Source organism: Dendropsophus ebraccatus, chromosome 8 (genome assembly GCF_027789765.1).
Source record: "Dendropsophus ebraccatus isolate aDenEbr1 chromosome 8, aDenEbr1.pat, whole genome shotgun sequence".
NCBI lineage: Eukaryota > Metazoa > Chordata > Amphibia > Anura > Hylidae > Dendropsophus > Dendropsophus ebraccatus.
In genome coordinates this window covers 3736821-3752896 of record NC_091461.1, presented here as the reverse complement: position 1 = coordinate 3752896, position 16076 = coordinate 3736821, and the positions used below count along the sequence as shown (strand labels likewise).

Below are 16076 nucleotides of genomic sequence, written 5' to 3'. Positions count from 1 at the left end.
GCAGTAAGCTAGGAACTGACCTAGATAGAGCAAAGTTGCAAAGAGCCTAGAAACTCTGTCTTGCAGCGCGGTTGTCAGCAGGGAACCCTCAGCATTCTGCTCATCCCAGGTAACAAGGTCTGGGGCCTTGTGTCACCCTCATAGGACGGGTGTAACGCCTGGAGTAGTGGATCCACTGAACCGTCACTAGCGATGGCACTAACCTCACCAGGGAGCGGAGTCTTAAGGGGCCGCTGGTTTCCACCAGAGCCCGCCGCAAGGCGGGATGGACTTGCTGCGGCAGGCGACCCCCAGGTCGCTACCCCTGGCTTGGTTGCTAGTGACGGCAGGCGAGGCGTGGCAGGAGCAGTAGGCAGGAGATAATGCAGGCAGAGGTCTGTAGGTGTAATCGCAGGTGGCGGACAGGACTCAGGAACAATGGGAAGGCAGCGGGCAGGGACTAGGGACAAGGACTGCAGACAGGAACAAGGACTAAAGTCAGGAACAACAGGGAGCTGGGCCAAACGCTATGGGAAGCATATAGAGGCTCCAACACCTGGGAGGGGGCAGGGCTGGAATTTATAGGGAGTGATTAGTGCAATTAACCAATTAGGGGCGGGCTGGCCCTTTAAATCTGAGACAGCCGGCGCGCGCCCTAGCAGGCGGGGACGCGCACGCCGGCCGGCACAGACGGAGACAGGAGCGGGGCGAGGTAAGGCGCCCCACGGGGCCGAACAGGTAGCAGCGCCGGGTCCCTGCTTCCTCACCCCCCCCCTCCCTGCTCCCTCACCCCCCCTCTCCCTGCTCCCTTACCCCCCCTCTCCCTGATCCCTCACCCCCCCTCCCAGCTCCCTCAACCCCCCCTCCCAGCTCCCTCACCCCCCCTCTCCCTGCTCCCTCACCCCCCCTCTCCCTGCTCCCTCACCCCCCCTCTCCCTGCTCCCTCACCCCCCTTCCTGCTCCCTTACCCTCCTGACCCCCATTGGTTAATATTTTTAGGACCCCAATATGATTATCCACTATTATTATATGTCTCCGCCACAGCGGATAGAACCCTCTCCACCAACAAGACGGCTCGTACTCCAGAAACTGGTCTATGTCGTTTGTATGGACTGGATAGAGGCCTCGCTACTACAGGAAAAGAAGCTATTAAGAAGAGAAGGTTATTGGTAGGGAGGGATCAAATCTTACTGCTGACCACATTACTATATACGCATATACTGCTGCACTCACACTCACGTATACACTGCTGCACTCACACTCACGTATATACTGCTGAACTCACACATATACTCCTGCTTATACTGCTGCACTCATACTCAGGTATATACTGCTGTACTCACACTCAGGTATATACTGCTGCACTTGTACTCAGGTAACTACTGCTGCACTAGTACTCAGGTATATACTGCTGCACTCACACTCAGGTATATACTGCTGCACTCACACTCATGTATATACTGCTGAACTCACACATATACTCCTGCTTATACTGCTGCACTCATACTCAGGTATATACTGCTGCACTCACACTCAGGTATATACTGCTGCACTTGTACTCAGGTATATACTGCTGCACTTGTACTCAGGTATATACTGCTGCACTCACACTCAGGTATATACTGCTGCACTCACACTCAGGTATATACTGCTGCACTTGTACTCAGGTATATACTGCTGCACTAGTACTCAGGTATATGCTGCTGCACTCACACTCAGGTATATACTGCTGCACTCACACTCATGTATATACTGCTGAACTCACACATATACTCCTGCTTATACTGCTGCACTCATACTCAGGTATATACTGCTGCACTCACACTCAGGTATATACTGCTGCACTTGTACTCAAGTATATACTGCTGCACTTGTACTCAGGTATATACTGCTGCACTCACACTCAGGTATATACTGCTGCACTCACACTCAGGTATATACTGCTGCACTTGTACTCAGGTATATACTGCTGCACTTGTACTCAGGTATATACTGCTGCACTCACACTGTATACGCATACTTTGTTGTATGGCACTTGGCTGAATTAACTTTGAATTGCTTTCACTTTGGAGCTCTCTTGGCATTATCCTCACTGGATCCTGATCTTATGTGACCTTTGACCCCCCCCCCCTTTTTCTGTACCCCTCCCCTTTAATTTTCAGTAGAAACAAGGTTGTATAAAATATATTTTTATATATATATATATATATATATATATATATATATATAATCACCAAATAAGAGAAAACAGATTGGGTGACCTGAAATAACATTCACAGAGGCGAGGAGACGTCTGCGTCCGATAATCAGGATTATGGGAGATCAGCGCAGACCCCAAATCCGAAAACTCGGACTCCGGACCCTTCTAGAACAAGTCTTGGTTCTTAGATGGAACAATATCTGATAGCTTCCTTATCTGTACGGTCTGATGGCGTATGAGGTTCGGTAACGATAAGAGACGAGCGTCACATTCAAGAGTGTACAGGAGCAGAGACTCCACCCCACAGTATATAGGGAAGCGTAGACTATATACCTCCCCAGTAAGGTAGCCAGGTGGGCACAGAACGCTCACCTCTGGGCAGCCCAACCCATGAGAGGTTAGCTGACTTGCATCTGACAGGAGTCCTGGGTCCTTTATATACTTTCTGCATCAGACAACACAGATTTCCTCAGTCCTAGGGTTCTCGTACTTCTCTGCCACTCACATTACACGGAGCCTGCAGGGTTACATTCTGTCCATGACTATCGCTCGTGTGACCTTTCTGGTGATTGACAAGATTTGATTTCCTGGTAAAATATTTCTCACATTCTGAACATGAGTATGGCTTCTCTCCCGAGTGACTTCTCTGATGCTTTGCAAGATTGGTTTTCTGGGCAAAGCCTTTCCCGCACTGAGAACACGAGAACGGTTTCTCCCCTGAGTGAACGCTCTGATGATCCCTCAGTTTAAAATGAGTAAGAAAACATTTCCCACAGTCAGAACAAGAGTGTGGCTTCTCCCCTGTGTGAATTTTTTCATGTTCAGCAAGATCTGATTTTTGGATAAAACGTTTCCCACATTGTAGACACAGAAATGGTTTATCCCCTGTGTGGCTTCTCTGATGATAACGTGCCTTGGACTTTGTAATAAAACATTTTCCACATTCTGGACAAGAAAATGGCTTCTCCCCTGTGTGAACTCTTAGATGCTCTATAAGGCTTGATTTCTTTGTAAAGCACTTTCCACATTCTGTACATGAATATGGCTTCTCCCCTGTGTGAATTCTCTTATGTTCCACAAGTGAAGGCTTCTGGGTAAAGCATTTCCCACATTCAGTACATATGAAAGGCTTTTCCCCTGTGTGAATCCTCAGATGATCCTTGAGGCTGACTTTAGTAATAAAACATTTCCCACACTCAGAACATGGAAATGGCTTCTCCCCCGTGTGAATTTTTTTGTGTCTAGAAAGAAATGATTTCCTATGAAAACACTTCCCACATTCTGAACAGGAGTACGGCTTCTCTCCGGTGTGAGTTCTTTGATGTATAAAGAGATTAGAGTTTTTTGTAAACTGTTTCCCACATTCACCACATTGGAAGACTTTAACCCCTCTGTGGTCTGTAGTCGATGGAACCATCCGTAATACATAGGGAGGCGTCTCTGTGGGATCGGGAGGATTAGACAATAAGTCTGGACTGAGAACTCCAGGATATACATGAAAGGGAAAGAGACTTTCTGATAAGGAAGAGTGAGTGATATCTTCTGCTTTATAGCCCGGAGATACAAGCGAGGATTCCCCCGAGCTCTTCCTGCAGTTATCTAGGGGGAAAAAACAGTTTAATGTGACAGTAGATTCACTTGGCCATCTTATTCTGCATCCAGAGCGGCTCCAGGGCCGTGATCTATACGGCCAGATTCACACAGCGTTCTTGCAGTCCGTTTAACATATATACGTTTTATGGGGGAGGGGGGGGCGTATAAAAAAACAGGTGCAATCCATTTGGATTCGTTTTTCCATAGATCAAAACATGATTTTTTTTACCTCGTTTTTGTTTACGTTAAAAGTAACAATTTAAAAACTGATCCGATAGACGGACGGCAAAAACGCAGCGGGACCCCGGCCTTAGTTATAGTGAGATTTCTGTGGGGTGAACGTGACTTTTTTTTCATGCAAAGTGACCAAAAAGTGTGAATCTAAAGATCACAGGAGATTTCAATCATTCTCCACACATGGCGGCAATCAGCTTGATTATTAGAGGTTACTGTATATAGTATTACTCACCAAAGCCGCAAACTACAGGAGGGTCCTCCACCTGCTGATCCCCCTGCACATACATCTCATCTTCTCCGGATAAATCATCAACTTTAATAACAATCACTTCTTCAGCCTAAATAAGTAAGTATAAAGTATGAAATAGATATCTAACTCATTTATTGTCATAATCTGACATGGCTATTCTAGAAGATGTCCCCTCCATCTCTCTGCTCCTCCTGCAGGACAGTGTCATCTCCCCCTCCATTTACCTGCTCCTCCTGCAGGACAGTGTCATCTCCCCCTCCATTTACCTGCTCCTCCTGCAGGACAGTGTCATCTCCCCTCCATCTACCTGCTCCTCCTGCAGGACAGTGTCATCTCCCCCTCCATCTCTCTGCTCCTCCTGCAGGACAGTGTCATCTCCCCCTCCATTTACCTGCTCCTCCTGCAGGACAGTGTCATCTCCCCTCCATCTACCTGCTCCTCCTGCAGGACAGTGTCATCTCCTCCTCCTCCATCTACCTGCTCCTCCTGCAGAACAGTGTCATCTCCCCTCCATCTACCTGCTCCTCCTGCAGGACAGTGTCATCTCCCCCTCCACCTACCTGCTCCTCCTGCAGGACAGTGTCATCTCCCCTCCATCTCCCTGCTCCTCCTGCAGGACAGTGTCATCTCCCCCTCCATCTACCTGCTCCTCCGGCAGGACAGTGTCATCTCCCCCTCCATCTACCTGCTCCTCCTGCAGGACAGTGTCATCTCCCCTCCATCTCCCTGCTCCTCCTGCAGGACAGTGTCATCTCCCCCTCCATCTACCTGCTCCTCCTGCAGGACAGTGTCATCTCCCCTCCATCTCCCTGCTCCTCCTGCAGGACAGTGTCATCTCCCCCTCCATCTACCTGCTCCTCCTGCAGGACAGTGTCATCTCCCCCTCCATCTACCTGCTCCTCCTGCAGGACAGTGTCATCTCCCCCTCCTCCATCTACCTGCTCCTCCTGCAGGACAGTGTCATCTCCTCCTCCTCCATCTACTTGCTCCTCCTGCAGGACAGTGTCATCTCCTCCTCCATCTACCTGCTCCTACTGCAGGACAGTGTCATCTCCCCCTCCATCTACCTGCTCCTCCTGCAGGACAGTGTCATCTCCCCCACCATCTACCTGCTCCTCCTGCAGGACAGTGTCATCTCCCCCTCCATCTCCCTGCTCCTCCTGCAGGACAGTGTCATCTTCCCCTCCATCTACCTGCTCCTCCTGCAGGACAGTGTCATCTCCCCCTCCATCTCCCCACTCCTCTTGCAGGACAGTGTCATCTCCCCCTCCATCTCCCCACTCCTCTTGCAGGACAGTGTCATCTCCCCCTTCTCCATCTCCCTGCTCCTCCTGCAGGACAGTGTCATCTCCCCCTCCATCTCCCTGCTCCTCCTGCAGGACAGTGTCATCTCCCCCTCCTCCATCTACCTGCTCCTCCTGCAGGACAGTGTCATCTCCTCCTCCATCTACCTGCTCCTCCTGCAGGACAGTGTCATCCCCCCCTCCATTTACCTGCTCCTCCTGCAGGACAGTGTCATCTCCCCTCCATCTACCTGCTCCTCCTGCAGGACAGTGTCATCTCCTCCTCCTCCATCTACCTGCTCCTCCTGCAGGACAGTGTCATCTCCCCCTCCATCTACCTGCTCCTCCTGCAGGACAGTGTCATCTCCCCCTCCATCTACCTGCAGGACAGTGTCATCTCCCCCTCCATCTACCTGCTCCTCCTGCAGGACAGTGTCATCTCCCCCTCCATCTCCCCACTCCTCCTGCAGGACAGTGTCATCTCCCTGCAGGACAGTGTCACCTCCCTCTGCATCTCCCTGCTCCTCCTGCAGGACAGTGTCATCTCCCCCTCCATCTCCCCACTCCTCTTGCAGGACAGTGTCATCTCCCCCTTTTCCATCTTCCTGCAGGACAGTGTCATCTCCCCCTCCATCTCCCTGCTCCTCCTGCAGGACAGTGCCATCTCCCCTCCATCTACCTGATCCTCTTGCAGGACAGTGTCATCTCCCCCTCCATCTACCTGCTCCTCCTGCAGGACAGTGTCATCTCCTCCTCCATCTACCTGCTCCTCCTGTAGGACAGTGTCATCTCCCCCTCCATCTACCTGCTCCTCCTGCAGGACAGTGTCATCTCCCCCTCCATCTACCTGCAGGACAGTGTCATCTCCCCCTCCATCTACCTGCTGCTCCTGCAGGACAGTGTCATCTCCCCCTACATCTACCTGCTCCTCCTGCAGGACAGTCTCATCTCCCCCTCCATCTACCTGCTCCTCCTGCAGGACAGTGTCATCTCCCCCTCCATCTCCCTGCTCCTCCTGCAGGACAGTCTCATGCCCCCCTCCATCTACCTGCTCCTCCTGCAGGACAGTGTCATCTCCTCCTCCATCTACCTGCTCCTCCTGCAGGACAGTGTCATCTCCCCTTCCATCTACCTGCTCCTCCTGCAGGACAGTGTCATCTCCCCCTACATCTACCTGCTCCTCCTGCAGGACAGTGTCATCTCCCCCTCCATCTCCCCACTCCTCCTGCAGGACAGTGTCATCTCCTCCTCCATCTACCTGCTCCTCCTGCAGGACAGTGTCATCTCCCCCCTCCATCTACCTGCTCCTCCTGCAGGACAGTGTCATCTCCCCCTCCATCTCCCTGCTCCTCCTGCAGGACAGTGTCATCTCCCCCTCCATCTACCTGCTCCTCCTGCAGGACAGTGCCATCTCCCCTCCATCTACCTGCTTCTCCTGCAGGACAGTGTCATCTCCCCCTCCATCTACCTGCTCCTCCTGCAGGACAGTGTCATCTCCTCCTCCATCTACCTGCTCCTCCTGTAGGACAGTGTCATCTCCCCCTCCATCTCCCCACTCCTCCTGCAGGACAGTGTCATCTCCTCCTCCATCTACCTGCTCCTCCTGCAGGACAGTGTCATCTCCTCCTCCATCTACCTGCTCCTCCTGCAGGACAGTGTAATCTCCCCCTCCATCTCCCTGCTCCTCCTGCAGGACAGTGTCATCTCCCCCTCCATCTACCTGCTCCTCCTGCAGGACAGTGCCATCTCCCCTCCATCTACCTGCTCCTCCTGCAGGACAGTGTCATCTCCCCCTCCATCTACCTGCTCCTCCTGCAGGACAGTGTCATCTCCTCCTCCATCTACCTGCTCCTCCTGTAGGACAGTGTCATCTCCCCCTCCATCTCCCTGCTCCTCCTGCAGGACAGTGTCATCTCCCCCTCCATCTAACTGCAGGACAGTCTCATCTCCCCCTCCATCTACCTGCTCCTCCTGCAGGACAGTGTCATCTCACCCTCCATCTCCCTGCTCCTCCTGCAGGACAGTCTCATGTCCCCCTCCATCTACCTGCTCCTCCTGCAGGACAGTGTCATCTCCCCCTCCATCTCCCTGCTCCTCCTGCAGGACAGTCTCATGTCCCCCTCCATCTACCTGCTCCTCCTGCAGGACAGTGTCATCTCCTCCTCCATCTACCTGCTCCTCCTGCAGGACACTGTCATCTCCCCCTCCATCTACCTGCTGCTCCTGCAGGACAGTGTCATCTCCCCCTCCATCTACCTGCTCCTCCTGCAGGACACTGTCATCTCCCCCTCTATCTCCCTGCAGGACAGTGTCACCTCCCTCTCCATCTTCCTGCTCCTCCTGCAGGACAGTGTCATCTCCCTGCTCCTCCTGCAGGACAGTGTCATCTCCCCCCTCCATCTACCTGCTCCTCCTGCAGGACAGTGTCATCTCCCCCTCCATCTACCTGCTCCTCCTGCAGGACAGTGTCATCTCCCCCTCCATCTACCTGCTCCTCCTGCAGGACAGTGCCATCTCCCCTCCATCTACCTGCTCCTCCTGCAGGACAGTGTCATCTCCTCCTCCATCTACCTGCTCCTCCTGTAGGACAGTGTCATCTCCTCCTCCATCTACCTGCTCCTCCTGCAGGACAGTGTCACCTCCCTCTCCATGTTCCTGCTCCTCCTGCAGGACAGTGTCATCTCCCTGCTCCTCCTGCAGGACAGTGTCATCTCCCCCCTCCATCTACCTGCTCCTCCTGCAGGACAGTGTAGTGTCATCTCCCCCTCCATCTTCCTGCTCCTCCTGCAGGACAGTGCCATCTCCCCTCCATCTACCTGCTCCTCCTGCAGGACAGTGTCATCTCCTCCTCCATCTACCTGCTCCTCCTGCAGGACAGTGTCATCTCCCCTTCCATCTCCCTGCTCCTCCTGCAGGACAGTGTCATCTCCCCCTCCATCTACCTGCAGGACAGTGTCATCTCCCCCTCCATCTACCTGCTGCTCCTGCAGGACAGTGTCATCTCCCCCTACATCTACCTGCTCCTCCTGCAGGACAGTGTCATCTCCCCCTCCATCTACCTGCTCCTCCTGCAGGACAGTGTCATCTCCTCCTCCATCTACCTGCTCCTCCTGCAGGACAGTGTCATCTCCCCTTCCATCTACCTGCTCCTCCTGCAGGACAGTGTCATCTCCCCCTCCATCTACCTGCTGCTCCTGCAGGACAGTGTCATCTCCCCCTACATCTACCTGCTCCTCCTGCAGGACAGTGTCATCTCCCCCTCCATCTACCTGCTCCTCCTGCAGGACAGTGTCATCTCCTCCTCCATCTACCTGCTCCTCCTGCAGGACAGTGTCATCTCCCCTTCCATCTACCTGCTCCTCCTGCAGGACAGTGTCATCTCCCCCTTTATCTACCTGCTCCTCCTGCAGGACAGTGTCATCTCCCCCTCCATCCCCCTGCTCCTCCTGCAGGACAGTGTCATCTCCCCCTCCATCTACCTGCTCCTCCTGCAGGACAGTGTCATCTCCCCCTCCATCTCCCTGCTCCTCCTGCAGGACAGTGTCATCTCCCCCTCCATCCCCCTGCTCCTCCTGCAGGACAGTGTCATCTCCCCCTCCATCCCCCTGCTCCTCCTGCAGGACAGTGTCATCTCCCCCTCCATCTACCTGCTCCTCCTGCAGGACAGTGTCATCTCCCCCTCCTCCATCCCCCTGCTCCTCCTGCAGGACAGTGTCATCTCCCCCTCCATCTCTCTGCTCCTCCTGCAGGACAGTGTCATCTCCCCCTCCATCTACCTGCTCCTCCTGCAGGACAGTGTAATCTCCCCCTCCATCTCCCTGCTCCTCCTGCAGGACAGTGTCATCTCCCCCTCCATATACCTGCTCCTCCTGCAGGACAGTGTCATCTCCCCCTCCATCTCCCTGCTCCTCCTGCAGGACAGTGTCATCTTCTCCTCCATCTACCTGCTCCTCCTGCAGGACAGTGTCATCTCCCCTCGGACAGTCCTGGGGATCCAGTGGAGCAGGACATCTCTCTGGTGGATTCCTCTTACTGGATCCATCTGTAGGAGACACACACAGTGACTGAATACATTGTGTATATGTGATGAGCAGGTGATGGGGGGTCTAGGGGACCCCAATACTGCTCTCTCCTTTACCATCAATGAGAGTCTCCTCTTACCCGGTGATGTGAGGGGCCGGTGGTCCTCCATCATGGCCTCCTGGTACAGATCCTTGTGTCCTCCTACATACTCCCACTCCTCCATGGAGAAATAGACGGCCACATCCTGACACCTTATAGGAACCTGACAGACACAATGATCCAGTCATCATCCAGACCCATCATCCCTTGTGTTCCTGGATGATGTCCCAGCATTCCCAGCAGCATTGCTCACCTCTCCAGTCAGCAGCTCCATCATCTTGTGGGTGAGTTCTAGGATCTTCTGCTCATTGTTCCTCTCAGGTATCAGTGAGGGAGGTGGAGGCTCCGTGATGGGGCCCCGGGCCCTGCTCCATCCTCCTGACCTGCTGCTGCTGCTGGGGGCCACACACTCTCCACATGTCTTCTTCACTACTGTGTAATCCTGAGGATGGAGAGACCCTGATAAATATCACTATATACAGAGCCCCCACCTCTCCGCCCATGTCCTGTATTATTACTAGAGAGAAGAGGGAGGTCATGTGACCCATCCCCCAGAATCCCTCACCTCTCCGCTCATGTCCTGTATTATTACTAGAGAGAAGAGGGAGGTCATGTGACCCATCCCCCAGAATCCCTCACCTCTCCACTTTTGTCCTGTATTATTAGTAGAGAGAAGAGGGAGGTCATGTGACCCATCCCCCAGAATCCCTCACCTCTCCGCCCATGTCCTGTATTATTACTAGAGAAGAGGGAGGTCATGTGAACCCATCCCCCAGAATCCCCCACCTCTCCGCCCATGTCCTGTATTATTACTAGAGAGAAGAGGGAGGTCATGTGACCCATCCCCCAGAATCCCTCACCTCCCCGGTCAGCAGGTAGATGATCTCCAGGGTGAGGCTCAGGATCTGTCTGGTGACCTCATTCTCCTCCATTCCTGAGATATATAAAATACAATGTGTTAAATACAGAGACGACATTTTAGAACTGATTATTCGCTGTTGTCGGATAAGTTTTGTGTCCATTGATTTTTGTAGTTTTTTTGGTGTATTTGTCTGAGGTTTTTCTCTCCACATTGGACGTTGCTGGTTGTGATGTATAGTAGTGTATAAGAACATCAGTAATTGCAATCGTGACTAATGACTGTCGTTCCAGATATTAAGGTGAATGATCTTGCGTCGTTTGCAACTATTTATCGATAATCGGAGAAAACAAAAGAATCTTTTGTCTAATAAGACCTAAAATGTCACTGATACAGAGAAGTCTTCAGGTCATACATACCACAATAGGGACCAGTGCGGGGACTGCAGGACCTGGGATGATGTCACTGTCACCATGTGATCAGTCACATGAGGGGCGGAGCTCAGCAGGAGAGGATAAGTGGTGGATGGAGGACCTGTGGTCATGTGATGTGAGGGGGTGGAGCTCAGCAGGAGAGGAGAAGAGGAGGATGAAGGACCTGCAGTCATGTGATATGAGAGGGCGGAGCTCAGTAGAAGAAGCTTCTGTGTTGGGAGGAGGGAGCTGGAGTCTGTTCCCTGTCCATAGAAGATTGCCGGCAGATAAGGCCCCCCCCCCATATACTCTGCCCTATTAGTATTCCACGGATAGATACATGTATATACCAGGCAGGTTGCATTCTGTTACTGTAGATTTACCAACCACATCTGCTGGAAGTTTCCTCCAAGCATCTACTACTCTCTCATCAGTGTTGTCGATGATCTTGTAATGATTGGGTAAGGCACGGTGTGATCTGTGATGGGGGCTATTTACCCTGGTTTTCCGGTGACAGAAATGCCGCCTCTCCCTCGTGTCTCTGTAATAAAGAGCCGCGATCGGGAGCAGAAAACCTGGAGAAGAAATAGATGCAAATGGTGTAAAAGGTCTGGGTATGGGGCCAAGAGCCGCCATCTTACCTCACATCTGTAATGTGAGGGGGATTATGGGACCATCTTAGTACATAGAATCTGTGATATCCCGGGGGTCGGTGACCGAGAGGCTGTAAGTGTGACTGATGCCCCGGCAGGCCTGACGTACGGAGGATGGATACAACTACCGGTGATCAAATACACAGCAGCACCTGATGAAGAGCACAGCTGCACATATATAATATACAGCTATCCCACCAATCACAGCCCAGCATCCATTATAGCTGAGGAATTTAAGAAATGGAAGCTGAGCTCAAATTATTGGACACAGTGATGGGGATTCATAGGACTCATAGTGACAGGGACACATAGTGCCGAGGACTCATGGTGACAGGGACACATAGTGCCGAGGACTTATAGTGACAGGGACACATAGTGCCGAGGACTCATGGTGACAGGGACACATAGTGCCGAGGACTCATGGTGACAGGGACACATAGTGCCGAGGACTCATGGTGACAGGGACACATAGTGCCGAGGACTCATGGTGACAGGGACACATAGTGCCGAGGACTCATGGTGACAGGGACACATAGTGCCGAGGACTCATGGTGACAGGGACACATAGTGCCGAGGACTCATAGTGACAGGGACACATAGTGCCGAGGACTCATGGTGACAGAGACACATAGTGCCGAGGACTCATGGTGACAGAGACACATAGTGCCGAGGACTTATAGTGACAGGGACACATAGTGCCGAGGACTCATGGTGACAGAGACACATAGTGCCGAGGACTTATAGTGACAGGGACACATAGTGCCGAGGACTTATAGTGACAGGGACACATAGTGCCGAGGACTTATAGTGACAGGGACACATAGTGCCGAGGACTCATGGTGACAGGGACACATAGTGCCGAGGACTCATGGTGACAGGGACACATAGTGCCGAGGACTCATGGTGACAGGGACACATAGTGCCGAGGACTCATAGTGACAGGAACACATAGTGCCGAGGACTCATAGTGACAGGGACACATAGTGCCGAGGACTCATGGTGACAGGGACACATAGTGCCGAGGACTCATAGTGACAGGAACACATAGTGCCGAGGACTCATGGTGACAGGGACACATAGTGCCGAGGACTCATGGTGACAGGGACACATAGTGCCTAGGTCTCATGGTGACAGGGACTCATAGTGCCGAGGACTCAATGACGGGGCACATAGTGCCGAGAACTCATAGTGACAGGGACACATAGTGCCGAGGACTCATGGTGATGGGGACACATAGTGCCGAGGACTCATGGTGATGGGGACACATAGTGATGGGGCTTTGTATAATTTGTACTCAGTGGACAAGGATAACCCTGCCGCACTCGATGCGACATTCCGTGATAAAATACGCACGTATATATCACAGGTATTGGGTATGCCATCTTTGTCTGCCAAAGACGCGGAGACCTTGGAAGCGCCAATTTCTGAAGGGAAACTTGCTGCTGCGATTAAAAACACACAAACTGGGAAAGCCCTTGGCCCTGACGGGTTTGGACTGGCATACTACAAGACGTTCCATGACATCCTTACTCCACATATTCTTTCTGCCTTTAATTCAGTCTCACAGGGGGGCCTCCTTGCACCTTGATATCACGTGCACCTACATAGTGGTGATACCCAAGCCGGGTGAGGACAGTGCATATTGCGCTAATTATAGGCCGATCTCTTTGTTGAACGACGACCTTAAACTCTTTGCCAAAATTTTGGCTTCATGACTGTTCTCCCTATTGGAAACCATAGTTCATCCTGATCAGGCAGGCTTTATGCCTGGTAGGGAGGCGTGTGATAACACCATGAGGACCATTAACCTGATCCACAAAGCGAACCTAATGGAGTCCACTCTTATGTTACTCTCCACAGACGCTGAAAAGGCGTTTGATCGGGTTAATTGGTCCTTCATGGTGGAAACCCTGAAATTTCTTGGCATTGGCCCGTCCTTCCTGATTTGGGTCTATTCTACACCGCTCCGAGTGCAAAGGTCAGAACTAATGGTATTCTTTCAGAGAGATTCTGAATTCACAATGGCACGCGTCAGTGATGCCCCCTATCCCCACTCATCTTTATTCTAACCTTGGAGCAGTCATACACAGGAATACGGTTACGTGGGATTGCTTGGCTGACTGGGGACCGAACCAGTGAGGTTGAGTATCATCCTACTATGGGCCCGACGGCTGCGTGTTCAGATATGGTAATAAGACAATATTGTATGGTGGCCACTTCTAAAATGACCCCTATTTTGGGTCACCCAGATTTAGCCCTAGTCTAACAGATAAAGTGTTTAGGGACTGGATAGTGGCGGGTCATTCAGGGCCCAACATTTTCTCAAGGACAGAACCTGGTGCTCTGCAGACCAGACGGACCCATGCTTCTTGGGTGCACAGCTGCGCCACTATCTGACATCGCTGCCCCCACCTGCTCACTATGACAAGCCCCTCACTGACTTTGAGAAGTTATGTGCGGAGAAGGAACCATTGAGACACACTGTCTCTCTTACCTACAAGCTTCTCCTAACCATACCTGAAGAGCCCCCCAACCCCCCCCCCCCCCCCCCCCCCCCCCCCGCTTTTATATTAGAATGGGAATTGGATCTAGGGATCACCCTTACTGATGGTCAGCGGAATAGGATTTTCTATCTGACACATAAGTCCTTTATCAGTTCCAAATTTCAAGAAGCCAGCTACAAGATTATTTTCCGCTGATATAGAGTCCCTGCCAAGCTACACGAACTCATACCTCAGGTAGACCCTGTTTGCTGGAGATGTGAGCAGGGAGAGGGGACATTGCTGCATGTGTTTTGGGAATGTACGCTACTTCACCACTTCTGGTCGGAGGTGACGAGAGTGATCAAACAGGTCACACGTCTCACAATGCAGATGGGCCCGGTCCTTTTCCTCCTCCATCACTGCGAGATCACTCAAGAGGCGTACAAACGTTCCTCACTTAGTTTCCTAATGTTGGTGGCGAGGTCATGTATTCTGCTGTGCTGGAAACAGTGTTTGCCTCCTACAATTACTAAAGTGAACGATCTCAGGCATATAGAGGATCTCACCTCTGAACTGCAGTACTCCAATAAAAGATTTCATTGTACCTGGTCGCCTTCCAAGAATCAGACGCATACAAAGACTTGCTGAGAGCTGACACTGTCCCTTCCCTTTTGGGTCGTCTGGAGCCACAGACTGGTGGCGCTGCAAATACACACTATCCATCCCCCACCGCTCCCTAAGAGATGCTATGCTGGAGTATAATATATAAGACATGTATACTGGGGTATAATATATAAGAGATGCTATACTGGGGTATAATATATAAGAGATGTATACTGGGGTATAATATATAAGAGATGTATACTGGTGTATAATATATAAGAGATGTATACTGGGGTATAATATATAAGAGATGTATACTGGGGTATAATATATAAGAGATGTATACTGGGGTATAATATATAAGAGATGTATACTGGGGTATAATATATAAGAGATGTATACTGGGGTATAATATATAAGAGATGTATACTGGGGTGTAATATATAAGAGATGCTATACTGGGGTATAATATATAAGAGATGTATACTGGAGTATAATATATAAGAGATGTATACTGGGGTGTAATATATAAGAGATGCTATACTGGGGTATAATATATAAGAGATGTATACTGGGGTATAATATATAAGAGATGTATACTGGGGTATAATATATAAGAGATGTATACTGGAGTATAATATATAAGAGATGTATACTGGGGTATAATATATAAGAGATGTATACTGGAGTATAATATATAAGATGTATACTGGAGTATAACATATAAGAGATGTATACTGGTGTATAATATATAAGAGATGTATACTGGGGTATAATATATAAGAGATGTATACTGGGGTATAATATATAAGAGATGTATACTGGGGTATAATATATAAGAGATGTATACTGGAGTATAATATATAAGAGATGTATACTGGGGTATAATATATAAGAGATGTATACTGGGGTATAATATATAAGAGATGTATACTGGGGTATAATATATAAGAGATGTATACTGGGGTATAATATATAAGAGATGTATACTGGGGTATAATATATAAGAGATGTATACTGGGGTATAATATATAAGAGATGCTATACTGGGGTATAATATATAAGAGATGTATACTGGGGTATAATATATAAGAGATGTATACTGGAGTATAATATATAAGACATGTATACTGGGGTATAATATATAAGAGATGCTATACTGGGGTATAATATATAAGAGATGTATACTGGGGTATAATATATAAGAGATGTATACTGGGGTATAATATATAAGAGATGTATACTGGAGTATAATATATAAGACATGTATACTGGGGTATAATATATAAGAGATGCTATACTGGGGTATAATATATAAGAGATGTATACTGGGGTATAATATATAAGAGATGTATACTGGGGTATAATATATAAGAGATGTATACTGGGGTATAATATATA

General features: G+C 50.3%; 1 protein-coding gene across 1 annotated transcript in view; it reads right to left on the bottom strand.

Annotated features, from left to right (window-relative positions):
* Positions 1–2176: 2176 nt before the first annotated feature.
* LOC138799069 (zinc finger protein 585A-like) overlaps positions 2177–16076 on the bottom strand; it is a 201897-nt gene continuing 187997 nt past the window's right edge. The window contains exons 6-14 of the mRNA XM_069979834.1: positions 14406–14491; positions 11435–11511; positions 10943–10965; positions 10525–10598; positions 9918–10106; positions 9704–9827; positions 9487–9584; positions 4242–4347; positions 2177–3778 (exon numbers count right to left, since the gene is read on the bottom strand). Coding sequence (XP_069835935.1) covers positions 2655–3778; positions 4242–4347; positions 9487–9584; positions 9704–9827; positions 9918–10106; positions 10525–10598; positions 10943–10965; positions 11435–11511; positions 14406–14491 — 1901 coding nt within the window. The 3' untranslated portion in view covers positions 2177–2654. The remainder of the gene's footprint in view (positions 3779–4241; positions 4348–9486; positions 9585–9703; positions 9828–9917; positions 10107–10524; positions 10599–10942; positions 10966–11434; positions 11512–14405; positions 14492–16076) is intronic.